Consider the following 16,207-nt stretch of genomic DNA (forward strand, 5'->3'; position numbering starts at 1 on the left):
AAAGGAGCTAATTCAGAAGCAAATGCCTTATAAAACTCTGAACGTAAACCACCAGCCCCTGGAGATTTGTCATTTTTGAGAAGATTAAATCCATCTAGGACGTCCTGCACAGAAAGAGGTCCATGACTGACTTTTTAATGAAATGTGGGATAAACTTTCAGAGTTCAAAAAAGCTCCAGTTGACAAACTGCTGAGATTCACTGAGTGTAATTTTTAATTACAAGAGCTACAGTTTTTGGGTATGTTTTTTGTTAACAATAATTGAGTTGTTTATTTTACGTTTGCTAACAGTGTAATTAGTAGATTGTTGCTTTTCTAAGATGGATAAATAAGGAGAGTTCTGTTCTTCCATCTCCTCCTGGAACGGATTCATGCTCCTCTGCTCTGATTCACGTTCAGATGATCTAGTTTGATTTGTATTTCAGAAAAACAACAGGTAACAAACATTTGCAGGTGACAGAACGTGACGTAACACCTGCGTCACCGCCCTTCGGTCAGCGCCACAGACCGGAAGTGGATTCTCCCTGTGACTTTTACTTTGTAAACAGATATGCTGGAAGACAGTCGGTTATTGGTGCTCTGTCGTTCATTAGGAGGACATGTTTTCTCTAAATAGTTTCTTTGGTCCATTTATCTAAATACATTTGAAAATCGTTCGTCTTCTCGGAAGGTTTTCTTTCCGTTGCCAGATTGAGGGATTTTGACCAAACCTGGCAACACGCTGTCATTGTTTCACGCGCGGGAAAATCGAACTTCCGCTGTGGAGTTCAGTCATTTCCGGACACAACGGCGCTGGAATACGAAACGTCGCGTCTCACGCGGCAGCAAAGCCTCCAGATAAATGTCGCTAGCATCTCCGCTGACGTCAGGAAGAGTGACGTGTCTTTTCTCCCCAAAGGCAGCTCGCGGAGCCGGAACCGGGACGTGATGGACCGGTACAACGAGCTGAAGAGTTTGCTGAAGCGCTGGGAGCAGACGTTTGTCGAACAACACCGGAAGAAGCCATGCAAGGTGACGTCACTGCTGTTACCTACATCTCGTTGTTTGCTGTTCCCAAAGAAAAATGTCAAATGTTTAAAACTGTTAGGAAGGAAGAAATGTCCTCAATGGACGCGACTGACAACAACAACAACAACAACAACAACAAGAACAACAACAACAGCAACAGCAGCCTTGTTTCATTTCTGTGGTGGTTTGTTCCTGACAGTATTTGGAGGACTGTGACCCAAAAATCATGATAAATAATAAGATGACAGAAGTTTCTTTTAAACTAATTTACTAAATGTTCCTCACCAATCAAATCAAGCTGGGATACTTTAAAACAATCGATCCTAACTTTCCCTTTGGTGAAGAACATCCAGAAACAATCAAGCATCTTTTCTGGAAATGTTCTGTAAACAGACTTAAAAAAAGGTTTTAAATTAGTTAAAGAACAGATTCACCAACCTCCCTCTGAAACACATCATTTTAGCTTTCAGTGTAAAAACGTGGACTCCAATAAAAACCTCATAATTGATGTTATTCTCATATTTGGTCAATTTGATATCCATAGATTCTCATCATCTTGTCTCAATCACCTCCATCGTACAGCTGGATGTGTCTAAAGGTGGAGAGTCTTGAATGTTTTAGTGTGAACGCGTGTGACATGTCTGAAGTTCGTTTAGTAAAACACAAAAAAGTCTGTCTGTACGTTAGACGTGACGTCCGCTTGGCCCCCGCAGGAGGACGTGGACCGGGCGCCGGCAGACATCAGAGGTCAGTTCTTCAGAACTTCAGTCCCGGCTCCGTCGGCGACAGACCGGAGACCCACAGCTGTTCTCTGCAGGGCTGTACCTGGAGTACCGGAGCCTCAGGCGAGCCCGGGAGGAGGGCAGCCACGCGGCGCACAGAGAACCTCCGCCGTCCGACTCCTGGGGGGCCCACCTGAACCGCAGAGCCATGCCAGGCCCCCCTCCCAAGCTGAGCCAGCAGGACAGGGACGCTCTCCAGGCGTCCTCTCAGTATTACGGCCTGAAGCTGAAGAGCAACCTGGCTGCTCTGAGTGAGGTGGGGGCTCCTTCAGAGAACCTTATGGGGGTTCTTGTTTGTGTTTGACTCCAGAGCCCCCCCCAGGTCTCCGTACGATCGCACCTGAAGTCCTCCTTCGTTCTCCTCGTCTCTGAAGGAGAAGCCCGCTCTGCTGAAGAAGACGAAGCTCACTGGAAGAGTTCCTCTGAGCTTCCTAACGGATCAGAAATCCAGAACCGGTTCTGCTCCTTCTGCTGGTGCTGCCCAGACTGTGATGGTAGAACCTCCATCCAGCCCCCCCAGGTAATGAAACACCAACTCAGCAAATATTTGTAGGATTTGCTTCCTCTATACTTCTGGAAGGAAGGTTCTTCTCATTTTTGTGTTTATCCTTCAGAAGGAGGACACCACCCTCACTGGTTTCACCAACCTGTTCTCCAGCAGAGCCCGGAGAACCTTTCAGAGCGTTTGAAGCTGAGGCTGGAGACGCTGTGAGCAGCAGTGATGGTCATTCTGAAGGTCTCAGCCCCTCATCTGACTCCTCTGCCCTGCTGTCCTCTCAGTCCCCGCAGGGGGCAACCGGAGGTTCTCCCAGAGGTTCTCCCAGAGGTTCTCCCAGAGGTTCTCCCGGAGGTTCTCCCAGAGGTTCTCCCGGAGGTTCTCCCAGAGGTTCTCCCAGAGGTTCTCCCAGAGGTTCTCCCAGAGGTTCTCCCAGAGGTTCTCCCGGATGTTCTCCTGGATGTTCTCCCAGAGGTTCTCCCAGAGGTTCTCCCGGAGGTTCTCCCGGATGTTCTCCTGGATGTTCTCCCAGAGGTTCTCCCAGAGGTTCTCCCGGAGGTTCTCCCAGAGGTTCTCCCGGAGGTTCTCCCAGAGGTTCTCCCAGAGGTTCTCCCAGAGCACCAGGCAGCAGAGGAACCTCCCACAGGAACACAGAATGGGGAACATCAGGTCACTCTGAAGGCTGTCCACCGTTCATGAAAAGGGGCGTGGCAGCCGGGTTGGGACGGCCCACTCCTGCCAAGAGGCTGAGCGCGGTGGACAGGAAGTGGTTACAGAGGTGTCAGGTGTTTGGAGAACTGTGTTTGGAAGAACGACCCGCAGCAGGGAACCAGGAAATGAAACCCGAGGAAAGACGGGAAGAAAACAGGAAGGAAGAAGGAAGTGAAGACGACAGAGGAGGGAAAACGGAAGCGGACATGAAAACCGTCCGTGTTCTGGAGGCTCCTCAGCTCCAAACACAGGAGACGGGAGGAGACGGGAACCAGAAGAGGGAGGAGCAGACGGGAGGAGAACTCCGGGAGTCCGTTACTCCCGACCTCGACAGAAACCTAAACTCAAACAAGACACAGAGGGGGGGCAGGAAGAGGCAGAGGGAGGAGGATGTTCTGGAGGAAGGAGGGCAGGAAAAAAAGAAGCAGAGGAGACGCAAAAAGAAAGACGAAGGTCCACATGTACCCCCCAGGGAAGAAGAGACGACGAAGAAGAAGGAAGAGCGATCAGAGCGACCTCATGAGGTACGGCGGGACGACCTCCTCTCAGGTCTTTGTGGTCGGATCCTTCCTTCACATCACAATTTCATCCCATTCCAGGCTTTCAGAGAGAACCTGCTGGGAGAAGTCCAGGAGGAGTTTGAGGCTAAAATGTTCAGGACGCCATCGGCTAAACCCAGGTAAGACCAAGCACACCTGGGCGGGGCTTCAGGAGCACAGCTCACCTGCTGTCTGCTGTCCATAGAGTGACCAGAGGAGCAGAGGGGAACTTTGTGAAGATTAATCTGAAGAAAAAGTCCCACGTCAAAGGATACGCGCTCAGAGGGCAGGGCTTACGCAGACAGGTGAGTCCTCTGGACAGGTGAGTCCTCTGGACAGGTGAGTCCTCTGGACAGGTGACTCTGAGGTGAAGCAGGTTCATGGGAGAAGGCTCAGGAACCGCTTCTTCATGGTGGTGTGTACAGCTGTCCATGCAGAAGTTCCAGATGAAGGGAGAGCGCTTCGGAGGCGGCGCCGGACGTTTCAGTGGGGGAAGGAGGGGCGGCTTCAGGGGAGGGCCCAGTCGTCATGGTGACACCTGCTTCAGGTGTGGAGGGAGCGGACACTGGGCCATGGACTGCAGAGGAGCAGGTGGGGCAGCGACAAAGTCCCGTAGATGTTCCTCTGAGGAGGAAGTCCCGAAGGCTCAACCGTGTTTTTACTCCCATCAGCGTCTGCAGGTCCTCCACTTCCTGTTCCTGAAGAACCACCTGCTGAAGGAGACGAGGAGGCCTTTGAGTTACCCACACTGGAGGACGTTGCCAGGGCAACAGGAACACTGCAGCCTGGACCAGCAGGTCTGCTTGTCTGTCCTCCGTTCTGTGTTCTAATGTTCTAGTCTTCCTGCTGTAGAACGGTGAGAAGAGGCGGAGATGTCTTAAGGTGAAGGTTCACCGCCGAGATTATTTTATTTTTTATTGAACTATTGCAACATACAGAACAAAAAAATGCAACAATTATGTACATATAATGTACATTACAATTCTGAATACAGAATAAAAAGTGTTACATCCTTAGGAAGATTCTAATTATTAGCAATAATCACCGCAAAAGTGAACAATAGATTTACCCTAAACAACAACAACAACAACAACAACAACAACAAAGAAAAACAACAGATTTATACTGATTCATGCGAGTGATCAGTTCGTGTAACACAGATATTATGATGTCGGGTTTCAAGCAAACAGTCTGGCCTCTCATTAAAATCTGTTTCCACAAATGTTCTGAACACATCCAGACTGTATTATTAGTTGGTTCCACAGTGATCCATCTGGATTAGATATTTTTATTGCTAAGATCCACTTTTTCCCTAAGTCTGAATCCATTGGAAACCTGCAAGAAAAGTTCAGTCACTGAGTCAGAAATGTCTAAATCTATATTACTATAACAGCCTAGTATGCTGTATACAGGTTTAGCAAAATAAAATGTACATTTATGTTGACAGCAAATTCTCCGTACATCATGCAGCATGTAGATAACAGCCCTGCAGCATCATACATGTCAACATGTGTTCTATTAATGAAGCCCCTGCAGCATTAAAAGATAAAAATTATAGTACCTACCTGTGAAATGATACACCTTCATGGACTCATTTCTCTGATTTTGGCAGTTGAAACCCGCACAATGAAGTGTTATTATGCAAAAAATGTGTTGACATGCTGCACTGCAGCAGTAACTTGACCTCCCCAAGATGGCGGTGCTCTCCTCCCATGAGGAACCACGTGATGTCTCCTCTAGCGATAGAACTCATTGGTATGCGCCCTCTGGTTTAATTGAGAGCTTTTTTCGTGGTTCACCTTGTTTCTCATCTCCGGTCAGATGCTCAGCATCAGCTGGAAAAGGAAGACAACCAGCAGGAAGACGAGTTGTTGCTTAACGTGATTCGACCTGACTATGAATGTCCTCCCCCCCCACCGCCCATGGAGCCTCTCTACCATCTCACAGAGGAAGGGAAAGTCCAGGGTGAGCCTCTAATGGCTGCTAATGCGTGGTCTGCAGCCGCTGGCGTGGCTTTAATGGCCTCTTTCCGTCCTTTTCCCCGTGTTCCTCAGAAACTCCTGAAGCAGTCCACTCTGCTTTAAGAGAGCTGGGTTATCAGTCATTCAGAGCAGGACAGGAGGAGGCCATCATGAGGATCCTGTCAGGTACCTGTGCTTGTGCAGATGTTCTCATCTGCTGATCGTATGTATTTGACCAAAAGCCCCTCTGCTGTCAGGTCTTTCCACCCTGGTGGTGCTGTCCACCGGCATGGGGAAAAGTCTGTGTTATCAGCTGCCAGCATACCTGTATGCTCAGAGATCCAAATGCATCTCTTTGGTCATTTCTCCTCTGATTTCTCTGATGGATGATCAGGTAAAGCCTCCTGCAGAAACACAGCAGTGGCAGATGTCAGACTCTGATGTGTTTGTGAATCTTTCCAGCTGTCGGGTTTACCGACCAAGCTGAGAGCCGCCTGCATCCACTCCAACATGAGCAGGAAGCAGAGAGAAGCCGCCATCGAGAAGGTACCGCCCACAAACGGCAGCTCGGCTGGTGCTGAACCGGATCCTGAGCCCCGCCCACCTCCCTGCTTACAGGTGAAGTCCGGCCAGGTTTGCTTCCTGCTGCTGTCTCCGGAGGTTCTGGTCGGTGCAGCGGGCTCAGGAATGGGATGCCTGCCCTCCGCTCAGGAGCTCCCCCCAGTGGCCTTTGCCTGCATAGACGAGGCTCACTGCGTGTCCGAATGGTCCCACAACTTCCGGCCCTGTTACTTAAGGCTGTGTAAGGTACGCTCATGTGACGTCGGTCCGATAGTGTGAGTTTAGGAACCAGAGACACTCAACCAGGACTCAAACATTCTCATGGATTTAAATACTCTCGGGGAATAAGGAAAGTGTTCTTACTTTGTGCTTTGGTCTCCAATATTCTCTAATGAAATCCTGTATAGATGTGATCATTTTGTGTAGAAACGGCATGAATATAAGAACTATTCTCACATTTCTGCCTTTGTTCTACCGGCCATCGTAGATCCTGCCGGAGGAATCCCTGTCTGTTTGTGTCTGCACGTCTCGGGTAAAGCGTCTTTAGCTGAAACGTGACGCTCAGGTGTGTCTTCAGGTGCTGCGGGAGCGCCTCGGGGTTCAGTGCTTTCTGGGACTCACAGCCACCGCCACGCTGTCCACCGCCCTGGACATCGCCCAGCATCTGGGGATCAGGGATCAGGAGGGAATCTCTGTGAGATCTGCAGCCGTGCCTCCAAACCTCAACCTGTCTGTGTCCATGGACCAAGACAAGGACCAGGTATCGAACCTTTGTCTGACTGCACACTCTGACCCAAAGCCAAGCGCACATCCAGTCATGTATGCAGCCGGTCTGTACGGAGCTTTGAACTCTTCCTTCCTTTCTGGGCCTCCAGGCTTTGGTCTCCTTGCTGAAAGGAGATCGGTTCGGTTGTCTGGACTCCATCATCGTCTACTGCACCAGAAGAGAGCAGACGCTGCGCATCGCTGCACTGCTCAGGACCTGCCTGCAGGGGGTGCTGTTGAAGCACAACAACCAGAGCAGCCAGATCAACCCTGCGGCACAGAGGAAGAAAGAACTCGGTACGTTTTCAGAGCAGAGTACTTTTCTGATCCTCAGTCTAGAAGAAGATTATTGATTAGGGGAAAAGATCCAAATCGGTTATTTTTGACCTTTGTGACCCTGGGAGCGCTGCTTTTCTGTTGGTTTTAGCTAAAAAGAAGATCCGGAAACCGCTGAAGTGGTTGGCTGAGGCGTACCACGCCGGCATGTCGGCAGCCGAGCGCCGGCGTGTCCAGAACAACTTCATGTGCGGAGAGCTGCGGATGGTCGTGGCCACCGTGGCGTTCGGCATGGGGCTGGACAAGCCTGACGTGCGCGGCGTCATCCACTACAACATGCCCAAGGTGCTGCGGGTTCAGGACTACAGTTCTGTCCATCAGACGGGTCTGGGGGAAAAGAGAACATTCAATATGGATCAATCCTTTGATCTCCTCAGTTTGATTGACTTGTCTGTTTTTATAGCTCCTCCCCTTTTGTGCATCAGTTTCAGGCCGTTTTAGTAAAACTTTTCTCTATTTTTTTCAGAGCTTTGAGAGCTACGTTCAAGAAATTGGGAGGGCAGGGCGAGATGGAGAACCGGCTCACTGCCACCTTTTTTTGGATGCTGAGGTGAAACTTTGACTGTTGATACGGAATAATTGTTGAAATTTGTTGTTGTTTATGTTGAAGTAAAGACGGCCCACTTTTGTACATAAAGAGTGAAAACAGTAGAACTAGACGGGCTTTCAGGTCTTAAAACTGATCCTTGCAGTGGAACAACCTTCCTTTAATGTTTGGTTCTAGTTTGTTCTAACTTCAGTTCAGTTTTGGTTCATTGCACAGACGATCCTTTAGTTAAGTGTTTGTGGTCTTAGGGCGCAGACCTGCACGAGCTCCGCCGCCATATCTACGCCGACACAGTGGACTACTACTCCATCAAGCGGCTTCTTCAGAGGGTTTTCCCAGCATGCACCTGTAAAAGGATGCAGCAGCACCAGAGGGAACGTTGGAAGGTTCTGTCTGCTTCTGGAAGCTCTGTTCTGCTGAGAAACTCTGCAGAACATGTGAAAGGTTTCCCGTTACTGTCTTCAGGATGTGGAAGACTCTGATCTGCTGGAGATGATGGACGAACACGAGCAGGAGAACAAGCAGGACCCGTCCAGCCAGCAGAACCAGGCAGACGCTTCTGGAGTTCAGGTGAAAACGTTTATTGGTATTTTTCAGATCTGCAGCTTCATCCTCTTTCATCTGGAATCACCTTAAATCCATAAAACTTCAATAAAGTTTCAAAAAGGTTAGAAAATTAGACTTCAGTTATGATTATGAATCCGTTCAAGTCTAGTTTTCAATGTAAACGTGAACTTTTGTTCACCTTATTTACACTTTTAAAGGTTTTACTTGGAGAAAAGTTCATCATGTTTATGTAAATAAAAACAGTTTTAGTGTTTTTTTCTATCAAATGAATTTTAGTTTTATGAACTCTACACTAAATGACTAAAACAACCTGGCTTGAACATCCGCCTCTTTGCTTTGCAGGATCTCTCTGGGTCTGGACAGACCTCCATGGAGGGCGGAGCTGGAGGAGAAGATCTGACCACGAGGGACACGAGCGGCAGCGTCTGGCCCCAGCAGCGAGCGTGCCGCACCCACGAGAGAGCGATTCCCATCCAGGAGGTGGTGGAGGCCCTGGACGTCCCAGAGGAAGGTGACCCACAGGCCGGTCTGTAAGCTCCACCCTCCTGTGGGTGTGGTATAAGCCAAGTGTGTGCGTGTCTCAGGTGTGGAAACTCTGCTGTGCTACCTGGAGCTGCATCCACAGCGGTTGGTGGAGCTGCTGCATCCGACGCTGTCTGTGTGTAAAGTCAGCTGCTATGATGGACCGAAGCAGCTCCGAAAAATCGCCAAAATGTGAGCTGGGCCTCCTGCTGCGTCGTTGTACAGCATCTGGAACAATAAAGTTTGAATTGAAAGGGGTGTCCGTCTGCAGCTGTCCTCCCGTCGCCGCAGTGCTGGCCAGGAAGAGGATGGCAGGAGAGCGGGTGGAGAGGTGCGACCAGGTGGAGTTTGACGTGGTGGAAGTCGCTGACATTATGGGATGGCAGCTTCCACTGGTGAAGCGGGGGCTCCGCCAGCTGCAGTGGAGCACGGACAGATGTGAGTCTGGGCCTTCCAGGGCTGGAGAGAGCGCTTCCTCTCAGAGGAACGTCTGGGTTACTCTGACTGCATTCCTTCTGCTTCATCCTGTCTGGTGGTGCCGTTGTAGCTGGCGGACGGAGCGGCGTGTTGGTGGAATTCTCCGCCCCTTCTTTTTACTTCCGCTCGTATGGAGACCTGAGCCACGGGGAGATGGACAGACTCTGTCGTTTCCTCCACGGTCGTGTTCAGGAGCAGGAGAGGACGCGGCTCCACCAGCTGACTGCCTGCTTTAAGGCCTTCAGAAGGTACCGCCTCTTTGGTTTTAGTTGGTAACGGTTCAGCAGAACCGGTGGTCCGAATGTTGGGGTTTAGTTCTTCACTTTCTCCGCTGTTTTGCTAACGCCCTTCAGTAAACCTTCATAATATAAACAGAATGAACGGGCTTTCCCTGTAAGTCAGTGAAGGAACATCATCAAACCACCTTAAATATCCACCTGACTGATAAAACCACCTTAAATATCCACCTGGCTGATAAAACCACCTTAAATATCCACCTGGCTGATAAAACCACCTTAAATATCCACCTGGCTGATAAAACCACCTTAAATATCCACCTGACTGATAAAACCACCTTAAATATCCACCTGACTGATAAAACCACCTTAAATATCCACCTGACTGATAAAACCACCTTAAATATCCACCTGACTGATAAAACCACCTTAAATATCCACCTGACTGATAAAACCACCTTAAATATCCACGGACTGATAAACCCACCTTAAATAACCACCTGACTGATAAAACCACCTTAAATATCCACCTGACTGATAAAACCACCTTAAATATCCACCTAGCTGATAAAACCACCTTAAATATCCACCTGACTGATAAAACCACCTTAAATAACCACCTGACTGATAAAACCACCTTAAATATCCACGGACTGATAAAACCACCTTAAATGTCCACCTGACTGATAAAACCACCTTAAATATCCACCTGGCTGATAAAACCACCTTAAATATCCACCTGACTGATAAAACCACCTTAAATATCCACCTGACTGATAAAACCACCTTAAATATCCACCTGACTGATAAAACCACCTTAAATATCCACCTGGCTGATAAAACCACCTTAAATATCCACCTGGCTGATAAAACCACCTTAAATATCCACCTGACTGATAAAACCACCTTAAATATCCACCTGACTGATAAAACCACCTTAAATATCCACGGACTGATAAAACCACCTTAAATATCCACCTGACTGATAAAACCACCTTAAATATCCACCTGACTGATAAAACCACCTTAAATATCCACCTGACTGATAAAACCACCTTAAATATCCACCTAGCTGATAAAACCACCTTAAATATCCACCTGACTGATAAAACCACCTTAAATATCCACCTGGCTGATAAAACCACCTTAAATATCCACCTGACTGATAAAACCACCTTAAATATCCACCTGGCTGATAAAACCACCTTAAATATCCACCTAGCTGATAAAACCACCTTAAATATCCACCTGGCTGATAAAACCACCTTAAATATCCACCTGACTGATAAAACCACCTTAAATATCCACCTGACTGATAAAACCACCTTAAATATCCACCTGACTGATAAAACCACCTTAAATATCCACCTGACTGATAAAACCACCTTAAATATCCACCTGGCTGATAAAACCACCTTAAATATCCACCTGGCTGATAAAACCACCTTAAATATCCACCTGACTGATAAAACCACCTTAAATATCCACCTGACTGATAAAACCACCTTAAATATCCACCTGACTGATAAAACCACCTTAAATATCCACCTGGCTGATAAAACCACCTTAAATATCCACCTGGCTGATAAAACCACCTTAAATATCCACCTGGCTGATAAAACCACCTTAAATATCCACCTGGCTGATAAAACCACCTTAAATATCCACCTGGCTGATAAAACCACCTTAAATATCCACCTGGCTGATAAAACCACCTTAAATATCCACCTGGCTGATAAAACCACCTTAAATATCCACCTGACTGATAAAACCACCTTAAATATCCACCTGACTGATAAAACCACCTTAAATATCCACGGACTGATAAAACCACCTTAAATATCCACCTGACTGATAAAACCACCTTAAATATCCACGGACTGATAAACCCACCTTAAATAACCACCTGACTGATAAACCCACCTTAAATAACCACCTGACTGATAAAACCACCTTAAATATCCACCTGGCTGATAAAACCACCTTAAATATCCACCTGGCTGATAAAACCACCTTAAATATCCACGGGCTGATAAAACCACCTTAAATATCCACGGACTGATAAAACCACCTTAAATATCCACCTGACTGATAAAACCACCTTAAATATCCACGGACTGATAAACCCACCTTAAATAACCACCTGACTGATAAAACCACCTTAAATATCCACGGACTGATAAAACCACCTTAAATATCCACCTGACTGATAAAACCACCTTAAATATCCACCTGGCTGATAAAACCACCTTAAATATCCACCTGGCTGATAAAACCAACCTTAAATATCCACCTGGCTGATAAAACCACCTTAAATATCCACCTGGCTGATAAAACCACCTTAAATATCCACCTGGCTGATAAAACCACCTTAAATATCCACGGACTGATAAAACCACCTTAAATATCCACCTGACTGATAAAACCACCTTAAATATCCACGGACTGATAAACCCACCTTAAATAACCACCTGACTGATAAAACCACCTTAAATATCCACGGACTGATAAAACCACCTTAAATATCCACCTGACTGATAAAACCACCTTAAATATCCACCTGACTGATAAAACCACCTTAAATATCCTCGGACTGATAAAACCACCTTAAATATCCACCTGACTGATAAAACCACCTTAAATATCCACCTGACTGATAAAACCACCTTAAATATCCACCTGACTGATAAAACCACCTTAAATATCCACCTGACTGATAAAACCACCTTAAATATCCACCTGGCTGATAAAACCACCTTAAATATCCACCTGGCTGATAAAACCACCTTAAATATCCACCTGGCTGATAAAACCACCTTAAATATCCACCTGACTGATAAAACCACCTTAAATATCCACCTGACTGATAAAACCACCTTAAATATCCACCTGACTGATAAAACCACCTTAAATATCCACCTGGCTGATAAAACCACCTTAAATATCCACCTGGCTGATAAAACCACCTTAAATATCCACCTGGCTGATAAAACCACCTTAAATATCCACCTGGCTGATAAAACCACCTTAAATATCCACCTGGCTGATAAAACCACCTTAAATATCCACCTGGCTGATAAAACCACCTTAAATATCCACCTGGCTGATAAAACCACCTTAAATATCCACCTGACTGATAAAACCACCTTAAATATCCACCTGACTGATAAAACCACCTTAAATATCCACCTGACTGATAAAACCACCTTAAATATCCACGGACTGATAAAACCACCTTAAATATCCACCTGACTGATAAAACCACCTTAAATATCCACGGACTGATAAACCCACCTTAAATAACCACCTGACTGATAAACCCACCTTAAATAACCACCTGACTGATAAAACCACCTTAAATATCCACCTGGCTGATAAAACCACCTTAAATATCCACCTGGCTGATAAAACCACCTTAAATATCCACGGACTGATAAAACCACCTTAAATATCCACCTGACTGATAAAACCACCTTAAATATCCACGGACTGATAAACCCACCTTAAATAACCACCTGACTGATAAAACCACCTTAAATATCCACGGACTGATAAAACCACCTTAAATATCCACCTGACTGATAAAACCACCTTAAATATCCACCTGGCTGATAAAACCAACCTTAAATATCCACCTAGCTGATAAAACCACCTTAAATATCCACCTGGCTGATAAAACCACCTTAAATAACCACCTGACTGATAAAACCACCTTAAATATCCACGGACTGATAAAACCACCTTAAATATCCACCTGACTGATAAAACCACCTTAAATATCCACCTGACTGATAAAACCACCTTAAATATCCTCGGACTGATAAAACCACCTTAAATATCCACCTGACTGATAAAACCACCTTAAATATCCACCTGGCTGATAAAACCAACCTTAAATATCCACCTAGCTGATAAAACCACCTTAAATATCCACCTGGCTGATAAAACCACCTTAAATAACCACCTGACTGATAAAACCACCTTAAATATCCACGGACTGATAAAACCACCTTAAATATCCACCTGACTGATAAAACCACCTTAAATATCCACCTGACTGATAAAACCACCTTAAATATCCTCGGACTGATAAAACCACCTTAAATATCCACCTGACTGATAAAACCACCTTAAATATCCTCGGACTGATAAAACCACCTTAAATATCCACCTGACTGATAAAACCACCTTAAATAACCACCTGACTGATAAAACCACCTTAAATATCCACAGACTGATAAAACCACCTTAAATATCCACCTGACTGATAAAACCACCTTAAATATCCACCTGGCTGATAAAACCACCTTAAATATCCACCTGGCTGATAAAACCAACCTTAAATATCCACCTAGCTGATAAAACCACCTTAAATATCCACCTGGCTGATAAAACCACCTTAAATAACCACCTGACTGATAAAACCACCTTAAATATCCACGGACTGATAAAACCACCTTAAATATCCACCTGACTGATAAAACCACCTTAAATATCCACCTGACTGATAAAACCACCTTAAATATCCTCGGACTGATAAAACCACCTTAAATATCCACCTGACTGATAAAACCACCTTAAATATCCACCTGACTGATAAAACCACCTTAAATATCCACCTGACTGACTTGGAGGTCACGGTGGAGGTCATCTTCATCCCTGCTCTGCTGGCGGCTCCCTGTGACCTGTGTTTGAACGTAGCGTGTGGCGGCGGCGGCGTTCTGATGCCCGTCCTGTGGTGCAGCGTTGCTTTTCAGAGCGTGCTGTCCTGCGGGCGCCATCTGGACGGGAGCCGGAGTTCCCAGCTGAAAACGCTGCTGTCTGACTATTTCGACAAGAAGAGGGATGGGGGCGGAGCCGTGCAGCAGGAGGAACCGGAGGAGCCGGACAAACACGAGGTCAGAGCGCCGTCGGGTGAGCACGCAGAATGCACGGCGGACAGGAAGTGATGCTGGTGTACTGCCGCACAGCTGCTGGAGTGGGAGGAGCCAATCAGGGCCGACATCAGGAGGTTCCTCGCTCATCGGAGCGACGAGAAGTTTTCTGGAAGAGCCGTTGCCAGAATCCTGCACGGCATCGGTGAGAGCCTGACCCCTGACCCCTGACCCCTGACCCCTGACCCTTCCCTTTGGTTTAGTCCAGCGGTTTGACTGTGGTCGACACCGAGCCGATGTGTGGAAGCTGAGGTTCTGGTTCTGTAGATGAACCGGGTCAAACCTCTACAGCAGTGTTTTTCAACCTTTGCTGAGCCACGGCACACTTTAACCTTGACTAAAAAAAGCATCCAAAGAGTTAAAAAAGCAGAAACTCTATAGTCTGTATTGATCTACAGTCCCTCCATGATCTAACGAGCATTTTAGTGATAAATGTGGCAGAAAAAGCTGGAAGCTGCTGCTGTTTTTTCTAAAAGATGGAATAAAAGTTAAGTTGTTTTGTTCACTTGTTCCACGGTCTGACACCGGATTCTGTGGAAAGCTGCACCGCTAAAGACGAGCTTTAGCTGGTATTTCTGTTGAAACTGAGAGACTTTGTGAGCAGAATCAGAACAAGGAAGTGAAGACTTTAACCACTTCTGATTGGTCAGACTGATGACATGTGATTAAGCCTCCAAGAATGATTGGTGGAGACAGTTAAAGGGACGGGACTTTTTCCTAAATCGCGGTACCGTCATTCTTATCAAAATGCCTTTAATAGAATCAAATAAACACAAAGTAAAAAGTATTTTATGATCTTTCATATTCCTAACTACTCAGTGTTTTATCAGGACTGTTTGGATGAACACAGAGCTGAATTCCTGGAGATGGAAATGTTTTTAGATCACTGAAAGAGGGTGATTTCCCACGGCACACCTGACCATCTCCCACGGCACACTGGTTGAAAAACGCTGCTCTACAGCATGTCCATCACGGGCTCTCTCTCAGGCCGTGCGAGCTTCAGATCCCATAGACTTCTAACGGGCCAATAGGATGGTGTTTCTCATTTCAAACGTCTGTAACACCGACCTCCACCTCTAGAGGGCAGCAGAGAGCCGTTCTTCTGTTTGGGCTTCTGATCTTTATGTCAGAATAGATCTTTGGATCCAGGCGTTTTGGTCGGTCCGTTCCTCTTTCTGAAGCTGCCGTGTGCCTCACCTGTCCGTTCATCTACCTGTCCCGTGCTGCAGGCAGTCCCCGCTATCCCGCTGTGATATACGGCAAAGACCGCCGCTACTGGAGGAAGTACATCCACTTTGACTTCAACCGGCTGATCCAGATGGCCACGCAGGAGATCATCGGCTTCAAGTGAGCGGCCCGCCCCGCCGTCTGGTCGGGTTTCATGTTCTATTGTTCTTGTAAACGTTTCATGGTTTGTAAAAATAAAATCTGCTGGTTTTTAATTCTGTGGTCTGTAAATGAGCGAGTTTGACCAGAACCGCCTCTGATCCGACCCGATCCAGCCTCTAGCCATGACTCAGAAGCTGTTGGAAAGAAACCCCACCTTTAATCCACCCCTCCATCCATCCATCCATTCTTCCCCCCGTTCTCCTCTCCCGTCCATCTGGATCCAGAATCCAGAGGCACCTATTTGCTCAGATCTGTCAGTAGAACCCGAGTTGCTCCCAGACCAGCTGAGATCCGGACCCTGGATCTTTCCTGGGGGTCTGTAGCAGATGCCCCCAGCTGAGCCTCAGAGGAGCAGTTCTCTGAGCTCCTCCAGGTG

At 46.8% G+C, this 16,207-nt stretch overlaps 1 protein-coding gene across 5 annotated transcripts; it reads left to right on the top strand.

Moving 5' to 3' along the window:
• The first annotated feature begins 763 nt into the window (after positions 1–763).
• On the top strand, positions 764–15,884 carry recql4 (RecQ helicase-like 4). Of its 5 annotated transcripts, XM_078955196.1 has the most exons (29): positions 776–1,011; positions 1,722–1,755; positions 1,826–2,046; positions 2,165–2,310; positions 2,405–2,498; positions 2,571–2,640; positions 2,893–3,521; positions 3,597–3,676; positions 3,742–3,841; positions 3,962–4,127; positions 4,208–4,333; positions 5,358–5,501; positions 5,591–5,683; positions 5,755–5,891; positions 5,960–6,043; positions 6,116–6,304; positions 6,636–6,818; positions 6,934–7,120; positions 7,251–7,444; positions 7,626–7,709; positions 7,955–8,092; positions 8,172–8,276; positions 8,616–8,784; positions 8,858–8,987; positions 9,067–9,233; positions 9,343–9,520; positions 14,253–14,406; positions 14,479–14,587; positions 15,672–15,884. In XM_078955196.1, the coding sequence occupies exons 1-29, from the start codon at positions 928–930 to the stop codon at positions 15,791–15,793; spliced, it is 4,317 nt and encodes a 1,438-aa protein (XP_078811322.1). In that variant the 5' UTR covers positions 776–927; the 3' UTR covers positions 15,794–15,884. The 5 variants fall into 5 exon arrangements, with proteins under 5 accessions (XP_078811319.1, XP_078811320.1, XP_078811322.1 ...); XM_078955194.1 differs by having other exon boundaries at positions 769–1,011; positions 2,571–3,521; XM_078955195.1 differs by having other exon boundaries at positions 2,405–2,640.
• Positions 15,885–16,207: the final 323 nt, after the last annotated feature.

Source organism: Oryzias latipes, chromosome 11, assembly GCF_053564925.1.
Source record: "Oryzias latipes strain Hd-rR chromosome 11, Olatipes_Hd-rR_3.1".
NCBI classification, from domain to species: domain Eukaryota; kingdom Metazoa; phylum Chordata; class Actinopteri; order Beloniformes; family Adrianichthyidae; genus Oryzias; species Oryzias latipes.